Source organism: Clinocottus analis, unplaced genomic scaffold, assembly GCF_023055335.1.
Source record: "Clinocottus analis isolate CAN_PGR_092001 unplaced genomic scaffold, fCliAna1.0.p SCAF_15, whole genome shotgun sequence".
NCBI classification, from domain to species: Eukaryota; Metazoa; Chordata; class Actinopteri; order Perciformes; family Cottidae; genus Clinocottus; species Clinocottus analis.
Window position 1 is genome coordinate 3,790,884 of NW_027175876.1, and position 11,490 is coordinate 3,802,373.

At 40.5% G+C, this 11,490-nt stretch overlaps 2 protein-coding genes across 3 annotated transcripts; one reads left to right on the forward strand and one right to left on the reverse strand.

The window, feature by feature from the left end:
• Nucleotides 1-5,023: 5,023 nt before the first annotated feature.
• On the reverse strand, nt 5,024-8,723 carry mtfr2 (mitochondrial fission regulator 2). Of its 2 annotated transcripts, none has more exons than XM_068577325.1 (8): nt 8,595-8,723; nt 7,498-7,679; nt 7,193-7,297; nt 6,630-6,754; nt 6,198-6,394; nt 5,787-6,039; nt 5,261-5,444; nt 5,024-5,168 (listed from the first exon to the last, which is right to left on the reverse strand). In XM_068577325.1, exons 2-8 carry the CDS (start codon nt 7,567-7,569, stop codon nt 5,124-5,126), a joined length of 981 nt encoding a protein of 326 aa, XP_068433426.1. In that variant the 5' UTR covers nt 7,570-7,679; nt 8,595-8,723; the 3' UTR covers nt 5,024-5,123. The 2 variants fall into 2 exon arrangements, with proteins under 2 accessions (XP_068433426.1, XP_068433425.1); XM_068577324.1 differs by having other exon boundaries at nt 5,787-6,099.
• A 55-nt stretch (nt 8,724-8,778) lies between these two features.
• Nucleotides 8,779-11,401, forward strand: armc1l (armadillo repeat containing 1, like). The gene is made up of 7 exons (XM_068577069.1): nt 8,779-8,903; nt 9,338-9,516; nt 9,711-9,802; nt 9,994-10,168; nt 10,253-10,369; nt 10,604-10,678; nt 10,808-11,401. Exons 2-7 carry the CDS (start codon nt 9,364-9,366, stop codon nt 11,003-11,005), a joined length of 810 nt encoding a protein of 269 aa, XP_068433170.1. The 5' UTR covers nt 8,779-8,903; nt 9,338-9,363; the 3' UTR covers nt 11,006-11,401.
• Nucleotides 11,402-11,490: the final 89 nt, after the last annotated feature.

Below are 11,490 nucleotides of genomic sequence, written 5' to 3' on the forward strand. Positions count from 1 at the left end.
CTGTATTGAAAATGCAGGCTAACCATTAAAGTAAGCAGTTTCATTAAATTCTTCATTATGCTGCACCATTAAGCTAACTCTGGGACTTATTATACTATTAATGTATTATAATAATACAATCACAATAAATACAGACCTTTTTAAATATTGAGTCCTTTCAGTTTACTTGCATGAGATATTCTGTCAAGAGGGTTCAGTGAAGGGAAGACATCATTAAAAAGTTATTCACTAACTGGATTATACTGTAATAAACTGTGATTGATTATTTTTATTTTGGATTTATCTGCTGATTAGTTTCTACGTTAATCAATTGATTTATTTTGGTAATACAAGTGAGAAATGACGTTTCAATTACTAAACAGCCACCTTCAAAGTGTTTGTTTACTCCAAAGCTTGATGTCACTACTAATACAATAATATGAGGAAAACTATTAGTAAAAGTATTACAAATTTATTGCAAGTATTAGAAATACATTTCATTAAAAGCATTATGAATATATTATTATTAAAAGCATACAAATACATTAACACAAAAATGATTATTGATACATTCATATATTACAATGTTGGCAAATATTTTAATATTAATAAAAGTATTACTAATCATTATTAAATAAGTTATGATTCATGTCAAGTATTTCACTAATATCACATCTTACTCAATATGAACTAAATTGGTTAATTTGTTTTGAAAATGTAGTTACATTTATTCAGAAGTTGACATTTCTCACATCGACTGCTTTGAAAACACACATTGAATCAATAACTGTTGTCAAATAAAATTACAAACTCAGCCGCTTAGTATGAACTTATGTTGAACCCTCTACATTCAGAGAAATACTCTTAATTTAACTTCACCTTGCCAAAGGTGTACGTGGAGAGTTGAAATTGAAACTTTCAACAAATGTTGTAGGGCTGGCCGGCACAGATTTGTTTGCAGCTTGAGAAATGAAACTGGCTGACCGGCACTTCTGTGGTATACAAAAGGAGGAATACATAGATTTTTACTTGCATTTGTTCACCGCCAGCAAGGAATGGCCCTCTTTTTTGGCTGTGAAATAATCTTGGATGGTGTAATTCGGACGATAAAAGATGTCAACTAAATATCGATAATCCAATCAATGAGGATGGACTATCTGTTTTTTCTCTCACAGCTGAGATGTTGAACCCAGGACAAGAGAGGAAGACTCACAAAGCAACAATCTGTCTCAAGAAAAGAGGTACGGTTTGTCTTCAGGTGTTGGGAGCATAAGGAAGAACAATTTAAAGTTATTTGTTTTGGAACCAACGTTGAATCATCAGCGTAGAGGGAAAACCTAGTTGGAAAGTTTGGTTTTGGTAATTTATTAATGGTGAGCGAGCGGTAGTTTCATATTTTTTTTAAAGTGGATCATATTTAAAAAATATGTAGTTTGTAAGAAAAATTAGAGTCTTCTTTTTGAAATAAAAAAGTAGCATTTTGAGAGCCTCAACAACGAATGGTGAGGCTCTCACATTAATTACACTTGCGTATACAATATGCGACACTGGCGAGGTCTGATGACACGCCAGTGTAGTGCATGAGGAACAAAGACTTATAATGGCGTGCACGGCATTGAAAAACGTAAGTTTTAACATTTCAGGCTGAAATACAAATATTTGGAAAGTATGTTGAAGTACTGCAGTTTAAAAGTTGCTATTTGCATTCGGAGGGGAGTTTATTCCTCCAGAATCAAATGTGTTCGGAGCTGAACAGCTAGAATATGCTAACATGAGGTTAGCTTCTCCCCTCGCCGTCTGAGAATCTTCCTGGATAGATTATATGAGATTATTAACTCCACAGATAACCAGTTGGGCTTTTGGTCATCGTGGTAATCAGAGAAAGTTGTTTACTTGAGTTAAGGAGGTTTGAAAGTTCTGGTTTACCGGATTAACCACCAGACCGACCATGCTTTTAAAATGGCGGAAACGTGACACAGCACCCATTTCGGGTCAGCGATGGTGTCGGGCAAAGAAGAATTTTTTCTTAGTTCTTTTTTTTTAAATCTATATATTGATCATCCGTAATCTGTACAAGCAGTCCCTGTTAGAATACATGTTAGAAAGTTTGAATAGAAGTCTAAATAGATTTATTTGGGGTTTGGGAGGACTAGTGCAGTGGAAAAAGGTCCGTCAACATTTCTTATAGAAGGAGAGAGGTGCTGATATTTTTTACTGCAGGTTGTATTTTCTAAATTAATCATACTTTAGTCTGTAATAAGAGTTGTTCCTTCTGTAACAAAAATATCTTTAACTTTGTTGTAAACCAATTCATACAACGCTGCATAGAATAGGCCACACTGATGTAGGCGAGTACAGCAAGCGGAAGAAGCAAAATGGCTTCCATCAGTGATGCACACGAGGTTGTTTTAGAGAAAGTAAGCATTACATGAAGTAATTTGCCGTTGAAAGTGGAACTGGTTACTTAATGTGGGAATTGTACGATATTTTTCATTTTTGTACTACATGTGTGATGATGTTGCAGAAACCCATCGAATGTGTCGACAATGCGGATGGATTTCCTGGTGTGGTCGTCTACGATGATACAACGTTTCCCATTCTTCCTCAACAAGTACAGTTCATACCATTTAGTTTGAAGTGACTTCAGCATGCGTTGATGTAATCATGAAATTTTATTTTTGATGAAGTTTCAGATTGCCGGTCTGAATGTTGTGGCGAGTAACGCCCTTTCCACAAGAATTCAACTTGTCGTTTTTTCAAGCTAACATGGAAAGTGAAATTTATCTTCAACAAGAAATATATTTAGCTGTCGTTGGATTTACGTGTTCTTTTTTTCCCCCCTTGTATGGTTAGGAGGCTGCTTATGGTGCTGGAGATGGACCTCACAGGTTAATAATGTAGTTTAAAGACACATCCACTATACTTTACACAGAGATATCTTACATTAATGTCATCCTGAATGTATTCATGTTTGTGTGGGCACCTGTTGATGCTACTAATCCATTTGTCTAGCCTTCATTAAACTAGGTCGGTTCCGTATTTAATGTTACTTTACGTCTCTCTGTCTAGACGTTTCCTATTACCCCAGCGTGAAGATGAGGAAACTGTCATGGAGGTCAATCCTCCAGATTTAAAAGATGCTGGATCTCCTCTCAATCAATGTAAGTCTTCTTGATATCCAAATATTGTCCTCTTTAAAAAAAGAGTGCAAAAAACGTTAAGAAGAAACTAATTTTTGAGTGCATTTGTATGTTCTGAATTGTGGTTGAAAATGCTTTTGTAAGACTCCTATGAGTGTATTTATTTAATTAATTACGTAAAGCTTTCTATAATCAGATGTTCACTTGTAATATTTAACTTGCAATAATAGGTGTAAACGGTTAGTTAAACCTTTGAATGGCACCCGTTCAGTCTGTGAATGATGACATTCACAGACTGTGGTGTTAAAGCGCTTTGAGTAGTCGGAAGACTTTTAAAACCATTACCATTAAACTCAAGCTTGCAGGTGGAGTACAAACTAATTGAAAAATTCAGCTGTTTTCTGTTTTGGCTTGTTCTTAAAACAATATGTAAACCAAGTCACTTCTTTTTTATTTCTCATAGGAGGAGGAGGAAGAAGAGGACACGTACATCTCCAATTCACAGATGAAGCCGCAAAGTATTTTAAATGCCATTTAGCAGAGCTGGTTCTTCGTAATTTAACAGTTTTTAGGGCTTTATAGCCATGCGAGCAGCTCTGGGCGGCTGCACTTCCTCACTTACAAACATTCTTTTTTTTCTAAGCTGCTATTTATTTGGATCAACAGAGATGTATAGTTGGATGCTATCCCGACCATGTCTGTGCAAAATGTCAACACTTCCATCATCTTACCATATTAGAAAATAATTTTTAAAATGATCTTAACAATAATTTGTTGTGCCATTTGTGAAAAATAAAAGGACAAACATGGTATACCATCTACTATACACATTCAAAGTTTTTCAGTACTCGACCTTTTCATTCAGTGTTCAGCAGCAGCTCAGGTGTTACAGTAACTTAAGAGTGGACAAAGAGAAACAAAGGTTTGTAAGAAGAGAGGATACTTATTTTTTTTAGATATACAAGTTTACCCAATAATATACATTACTTATTTATCTTAACCTATTGTTACTCACCATGTTAATCAGTGAACAGCAGCATAGCAGGTAAGATTATAAGAGCAGACAGGGAGAAATAACTCTTAGCAAGAAAAACTTGAACACACACATTATTTTTTTCGGTTACTTTCTCTTCAAGTCAGAAGCTCCTGACTTACCTTTTAATACACGGCTCATGTGAAGCAAGACACAAAAGTGTTAAACTACAATTACCGCTCGTTGTAAGCCTTCGCCAAAAAGTCAAGTTGCAGTTTACACCTACCGTCTGTCCAACATGTCAGCGCTTCATCATTTCATCCTCATAGACGTGTGAAATCCTCTTGAGTTATGGCCCGAAACGTGTTTTGTGAGGTCACAGTGACCGTGACCAGTAAAATCCAACAATAGCAATGTTCAAAATAGTTACAAATACAAACTCAAACTGGATTTGGAAATATTCTAAATTGGTGGAGAACATGAAAACAAGAAGAGCTACAAAAAGGGATCAGTGCCATTCAACACTTTAATATAATAAAACAACCTGAAACAGCAGTTGCATAGAATAGAGCAATCTCAATACCCATGGTGCATTTCACTTGGTTGAGGTAAGAACTATAAGGCCTCACAAAGTGACATTAAGCAGGTGGGCTACAAGCTACAGCACACACCTGCTTTTAATACATTACATTTAAAAAGATGCCACGTGTTATTAAACACATGGCAACATAAGACTCCACTGTACAAAAAAAACAACGTACCGAAATCCTTGTTCCCAGCAATCGCTGTCACACAAACATACATTCAAGACTCCAAACCATGAGATACGTAACAGAGACAAGCACTTTGTTCATTGTGAGACTCCAACAAGAACGACAGAAAGGACAAACGGAGATATAAAAAAATAATACAAAAAATGAAACGCAAGTCAGTAGCTGCAGTAATAATTCATCTGAGAGGCACATCTGTGGGAGCCGTCATTGGCTGATGGGGTGTCTGACTTTTGACACGTCGGGGGCAGATCAACAGGATCAGAGGTGGAGGCGCCCCTGACTGCGTCTGACATGGAGAGGAATCTGAAACAGAGGCATCAGATAAGCAGACCTGCAGACAGACGTGTGTGTGTGTGTGTGTGTGTGTGTGTGTGTGTGTCTCCGAGGAAACAAACCTTGGGTGTTTCTGGACTGCCGAACGGTGAGAGTTCCAGTGAGTTTTCCTTGTCAGAGGAGCTGTTGTGGCGATGCTGGGCGAACTTTCTCTGGAGTGCTTCAGCGATGAGAGCCGCCGGGTCACTAAGCAATGCCGTGCGTCCCCTGCTGCATCTCTTCCGGACCGGCGTTCCCCCTGGTGATCTGCAGAGCAAAGACGGGAAAATGTTGGAAGCGTGTTGGATTCGGTGGCATCGAACCGCCAACCAAGACCTGTCTGCTTCCTCCTCCTCCCTCCTCCCTTTCTAAGACTACGTGAGCTGCCGAGTGAAACACCGCAGTAGTGCCAAAAACTAGGATTCTTGGTTTCAGGTGATTATTCACAATTATATTCCATTTCTGCTAATACATGCCTCGTTATCGCAGCAGACTTTTCCATTTCCACAAAGATGAATTAAAATGAGCATCCTGCAACAAGGTCGTGAAGCATTAGATTTGATGATATTACTATTGGCAAAACGCCAACCAAGTTATTTGAATTCCTACCTCTCCACTGAACGCAATTTCACTTGATTCAAGTCCCTGAGAATATCCAGCATGGATAGGAACCCTTCCGCTTGCGAGTCCTGGGGCTTGAGCTGAGCCTTGTCGAGGTCGTTCCCGTTCCTTCTGCGCTGGCGGATCAGCTCGAATACAGACGGAGTCTCGGTGGAGGAGCCGGGGCAGGAAGGAGGAGGAAGAGGAGGAGGCGGTGGTGGTGGAGGTGGGGGAGCAGCACAGCGAGGCGTAGAGGTGAGAGCTGGCAGAAGGGTTGAAGACATCAAAGGCATGTCTGGAGTACCCTGGGACTCTGTCGCACCTAATGAAACGTTGAACGGGCACAGAGTGGTCGTTGAATTGACATTGTTGTGTATTTTGTGAAAAGACATTTGACGCGAGATCACAAGGAGTGTGCACCTGAGGCCGGAGCGGCAGTAACGATCATGGCTATCTGAGCTCGTAGTTTGAGCAGCTCGCTCTCCAGTGCTGTGATCTTCTTCATGGCGACTGGATCAGATGATTGGCCTCCCCTCGGGCCTTTAGTCTGGGCCGGTCCTGGGTATCTCACTGCATCCCGATTTACAGCATTTTGCTTCTTTGGAGGTAAATGATTCCTATGGAGACCATACAGCAGTTCCAATCTTTTACATTTGTCCAGCCAAAACCAACTAAATGAGTCCGTTTTCAAAGCTGCTGAATACTTAAATCCATGCAGGGGAATTGCATCAGAGCTCGTGACAGTTTACAAGATACTGTAAAGACTTAAAAGGGACATTTTGCTATTTTAGTTAAGTGTCAAATTTTACTGTGGACAGTAAAAGAGTACAGTTTCTCCACTTTTGTCCTTACCTGGTCTTGGCAAAGCTCTCCCCCTCATCCTCAAACACCCACAGGACGTCAGCAAATGAAGGGATGGCCGGGGCCTCCACAGTGACGTCGACGTAACCGTTCGGCATGTTGCTGAGCAGAGGGACCTAAGCACCAAACATGAACAGGGAAGTTTAACACACGTTGAGCTTGACTAAAGACAACAGTAACAGAAAAATCACAGAAATTAGTTCAAATGATAGTTCAATGTTTAAAATGTGAACATTGTCAAGAGTGTAAAAATGGAAAGAGAAAAACAAGGGAGGTGCAACTGTAAAAATATGGGACTGTCCTTAGGGTGTGTCATGTTAAAACAAGCAAGCACTTTAGCTCAGCTTAGGATACAGTATTGCTTCTGCTCAGGAAATACCATGTGACAAATGTAGCTTTCAAATCAGGTCCCAAATAGTCTTTGTTAGCATTGTTATAAGCAAGTCTGAACAAAAAGCACATCGTTCCACTGTATGGCTGTGTTTAATTTGAAGCAGTAAAAACTAATGTATGGTTTCAGATCATCTTCAGCCTGTTAGAAAGTGGGACCGTACCTGAAAGTAGAAACGTGGTGTCGGCGTCAGTGAGAGGTTGGTCCCAATCATCCGCACAATGCTGCGATACTGGCCGCACAACTGACTATCCCACACTGGAACAAGCTACCCGCAGGACGACACATACACACACACACAAAAAATCTTGGTTGAAATTGCTATTTTTACAACTTCAAATCACTCAATTAACTTTTAGGGATCAAGGTGACACTGCTGGTGATACTTGGCACAGATTAAAAAAACAGATGGCGAGCCACATGATAATACTAGATAACACAATTACAATAGTGTGTCTTTGAACTCACCATGTCTGGAGACACTCCAAAATACTCCATGATGGCGCGCAGCACATCCAGAACGTCCTCTACTAAAGACATTGGAGAACTTTTTCATGCGCCAGCTGATGAATTTTAAGATCCTCGTTCGGCTGACTAACTTGGTAAGAGGCCAACGCAGAGTGGATGGCACTTAGTCACATACTTTACACCTAAAACAAAACAAAGCATACCACACACAGAAGTCAGTACTTGAAATTGCTGAAGACAACAAATCAAGGCGCAAGGCCGAGTGTAGTGTTATGGACATACATTACCAAGACAAATACAACATTAAACTAATGCAAGAATTAAGAGTTAATATATCTCGGCAAGAGCTAAAAAGAACTTGCTTTTATCTTCATCATCAGCTCGACTACTGAACTACTAATTAATTTTTAAAACAGCACTGTTGTATAATAAATAACTGAATGGGTTATGGGGGAAGGGGAACAGTGCATTGTGAACCCTCCAGACCGGCGTAGTGTCTGTATTATTATAATAATAGACTGTGTTAATTATATTACATTTTGTTTATTTATCATTTAAATGCAATTGTGTCTGTTATTTAAACCTTAGTATTGCCATGTTGTTAAAAAGGTGCTATACAAATGAACTGTCACGTTATCTAGGAATTGATGTTGCCTGCTCGACACTGTAATAGGTCTTTAAAAACAGTAACTAACATAATAAAAGGAAAACCTAAAAAAATGTACACATTTATGAATGACAGTTGAATGGCAGAGATAATTCACATAACACTTTAATTGTAAGAGCCTCTGTCGTCCATCACTAGCTAATGCAACTGTCAATTTGTCACCTGGTAAAAAAAAACTAGTGCTGATGGAGGCGGTTGTCTGCCGTTGAACGCTTGCTGACTTGACAGTAAAATCGCATTGTATCAGAACAACAGACGGCCCAGAGTGGATTTTGTAGCTTTAGCCTTAAAAGAGTAACCCGCACAGGGCAAGGCAGGCAGTCCCGCACGGCACCGCAGTGTTTCCTCCTGAAGAGCTGCATGGCTCATCATAAGTAAACCATCAGAACCTGGAAACATGCGAGATGAGCTGAATTATGTGTCTACTTACTGTGGACTTTTCTCGTCAAAACGTGCTGCATTTGTCCGACATTGTAACTAATATTACAAACTGTAACTGTAGATAAACACCAAGAACTTGCAACGTTTTTCCTCTCAGCTCACGCGTCCGGGAAGCAAGTGTGCGCGTGAAGTCAAATAAAGCTGCAGCAGCATCGAGTCCTCTGATTGGCTGTCGACACAGCGCTAGTCTGAAGAGCCAATAGGAGCGGCCGATCGTTCAGCGGAGTCGACCAATAGCGTGTCACGAAAATAGAGAACCAAATTTGTATTTTTGTACACGAGCTGCTCCTTCTCCTGGGTAAGAAAAGATCACAAAAAACATAATTTTACCACATTCGTAGTAATTTTTTGGGGCGTTTATATTGTTCCTTGTTGTTTAAATCGTATACGTTGGTGTTCAAATGGTGTGCGACAAACCGAAATAAACTGTGTTTGTCAGCATTTACGCTTAACACGTAGCAAACGTTAGCTTCTCTAGCTAGCTAGCCATGGCGTCAACGCCTGTGATCTGACTTGCCAGGACAACTCACTTTAGAGTTTATAAACGGGCTCCAAACCACGATGGCCATAGCTTAAACACACACCAGTGGCCGTCACGATATTTAAAATCATACAGATATGACGTTGACTTTTTTTTCTTCCTGATTTAAGATAGTTCAACGTTCATCACAGCGCCGAACGTTAACCATTATCGGAGCTGACGACACGCTCACATGACGGTACTATTCTCAGGTTCAGATCCGGTGAAGCTAACGAAGATGATGGATGCACTATCAGTAGTGAGTCAGCTGCGGGACCTGGCCTCTGAGCCGCAGAACCGAGAGGTGATAGTCCAGGATCAGGGCTGTCTCCCCGGACTGGTTCTCTTCCTGGACCACCAGAACCCGGACGTGCTGCTTGCAACTGTTCAGGTGGGTGATGGAGGCTGGACGTGTGCTGTCCGTGGTTTAGCTTCTCCTTCTGCTGATTTCACATGAAAGGACCATACCATGTTTTACGCCTACATACACCATGTGCACATTTGGTAGTGTCACACATGTAGTGTCACTTGGTGAACCCGTTGTCATAAATGTACTGCCTATTTGAAACCATCTTTTGTCCTCAGACCCTGCGCTACTTGGCTGAGTTGACTCCCAACATCTCCACCATGAAGAATGAACTGGGTATGATGGTGAGCCTGGAGGATCTAGCTGGGAGGTGAGGCAATGTTTTTATTGGCTGCTCGAATGGTGCGTTCATGGGTTTTCTACTTGCAATTTCCAATGCATGAACTGTCTACTGTTTTAACTACATTCCCTTCTTTTCTCATGTGCATTTACTATTTCATGTTATTGGAAATTCATGGTTCTGGCATCAGGCTACATTACATCTAATATTTCTACATATAGGGAGGGCCTGTCTGTTGACATCACTACCTTGGCCCAGGAATTGTTTGACATTCTGAGTGCAACTGTGCCGCGCGTACCTGAGAGGGCGATTCGGAAGAAAGCCCAGTTCTTTATCAACTCCGCTCAGAAGAAGGCCAAGTCTGTGACTCTTCACATCCAGGGGCTGGACAGCACTGTGAGTAGACTGACTGACTGAATAATACACACTTATTGCCAGCAAGTTACTAATGTTAACTAACAGTTTCCCTCCTGTATCAAGGACCAACGAGGATTGTGTGAGGAGGCTCTTTTAAAGGTTAAAGGAGTGATCAGCTTCACCTTCCAGATGGCTACCAAGAGATGCACGGTCCGCATCCGTTCTGACCTACCCACTGAGGTAAACCATAGACACAGGCGTTTTCTATCAGCTTCTGCTTAGGAAGCAACTAACAAGTTAAAATATCAGTTTATACCCTTGTCGTTTTAGTCAGCATTTGTATTATTGCATTATCAAATCCACTGATATACATGTGGTGCAGGAATATGGACAACTGAAACAGTAAATCTGATCTTTAGTTGATGCTGTCTGTTAATTCCTGTCACCTCTTTCCCTGATGTTTTTAATTTCCAGAGTCTAGGAACTGCCATTGCTGCCACTAAGGTGTTGTCAGCTCAGCAGGTGGTCAAGAATGAGGCAGGAGAAGAGGTGAGTGGTGGTCATAAAGCACACATTTTGACAATATATAATACTTGAGCATCCACGGGAGAAGGGACCAAGGATCGTGAGTGAGTTCACAATGAACTCCTATAACTTATCTCTACTTGTTCTCTTCAGGTTTTCATCCATCTGGACAAGAAATCTGGAGTACAGGGGCAGCGAAACTCTGTTCTACCAGACTACCTCCCAGAAGAAGAGGAGAGCCCGGAGAGGGAGGTCGACCGAGCAATTTCCCGCACCACAGCGAAGGAAGATTCCAGTGGAAGCTGGCTCAACTCTGCTGCCTCTTTCCTCACCAAAACATTCTACTGGTGAAACTGGCGTAGTTTGATTCCCTGAAATCTAGCGACGCAAAGTTGTGCAAAAAAGACTACAAGCGCTCTGTATGTTACACGAGTGAACATTACAACATACTGGATGTTCGCACATTACAAGCCAACATCCTGGCTTTGTGTGCATGGTCAACTTCACCAACTTGAAAAAAAGTCTTGACAAAAACGGGTTCCTTTGTTGAATGGAGACGCTGTTGAAATATATTTTTGGTCTCTGGACTTGCATATTTTTGTTTTTCTATTCATTTGCTTTTCATTACATGTACATATTTTCCTATTTCCTCAGTCAAACTGTTCATTTTCTCTTTCTTACGTGAAAACTGACTTTGTTGGTAGTTGTTTTGGTTCATTGCTAAAATAAATCTAAGTATTAAATGTTTTCAATGTAAATTATTTTTTATTATCTTCTCACTATTCTGTATTTCTTTAAAGAGGAGACAATCATTGCAATACCACATCAATGAATAG

Bases quoted from the DNA above. Each gene is read 5' to 3' on its own strand.
- mtfr2 (XM_068577324.1), bottom strand. From the start codon at position 7,569: ATGTCTTTAGTAGAGGACGTTCTGGATGTGCTGCGCGCCATCATGGAG. The intron at 6,395-6,629 runs GTAAGGACAAAA...TGGTCTCCATAG, and splicing joins GAGAGCTTTGCCAAGACCAG to GAATCATTTACCTCCAAAGA. The intron at 6,100-6,197 runs GTGCACACTCCT...ACGTTTCATTAG, and splicing joins TACTGCCGCTCCGGCCTCAG to GTGCGACAGAGTCCCAGGGT.
- armc1l (XM_068577069.1), top strand. From the start codon at position 9,364: ATGATGGATGCACTATCAGTAGTGAGTCAGCTGCGGGACCTGGCCTCT. The intron at 9,517-9,710 runs GTGGGTGATGGA...TTTTGTCCTCAG, and splicing joins TGCTGCTTGCAACTGTTCAG to ACCCTGCGCTACTTGGCTGA. The intron at 9,803-9,993 runs GTGAGGCAATGT...TTCTACATATAG, and splicing joins CTGGAGGATCTAGCTGGGAG to GGAGGGCCTGTCTGTTGACA.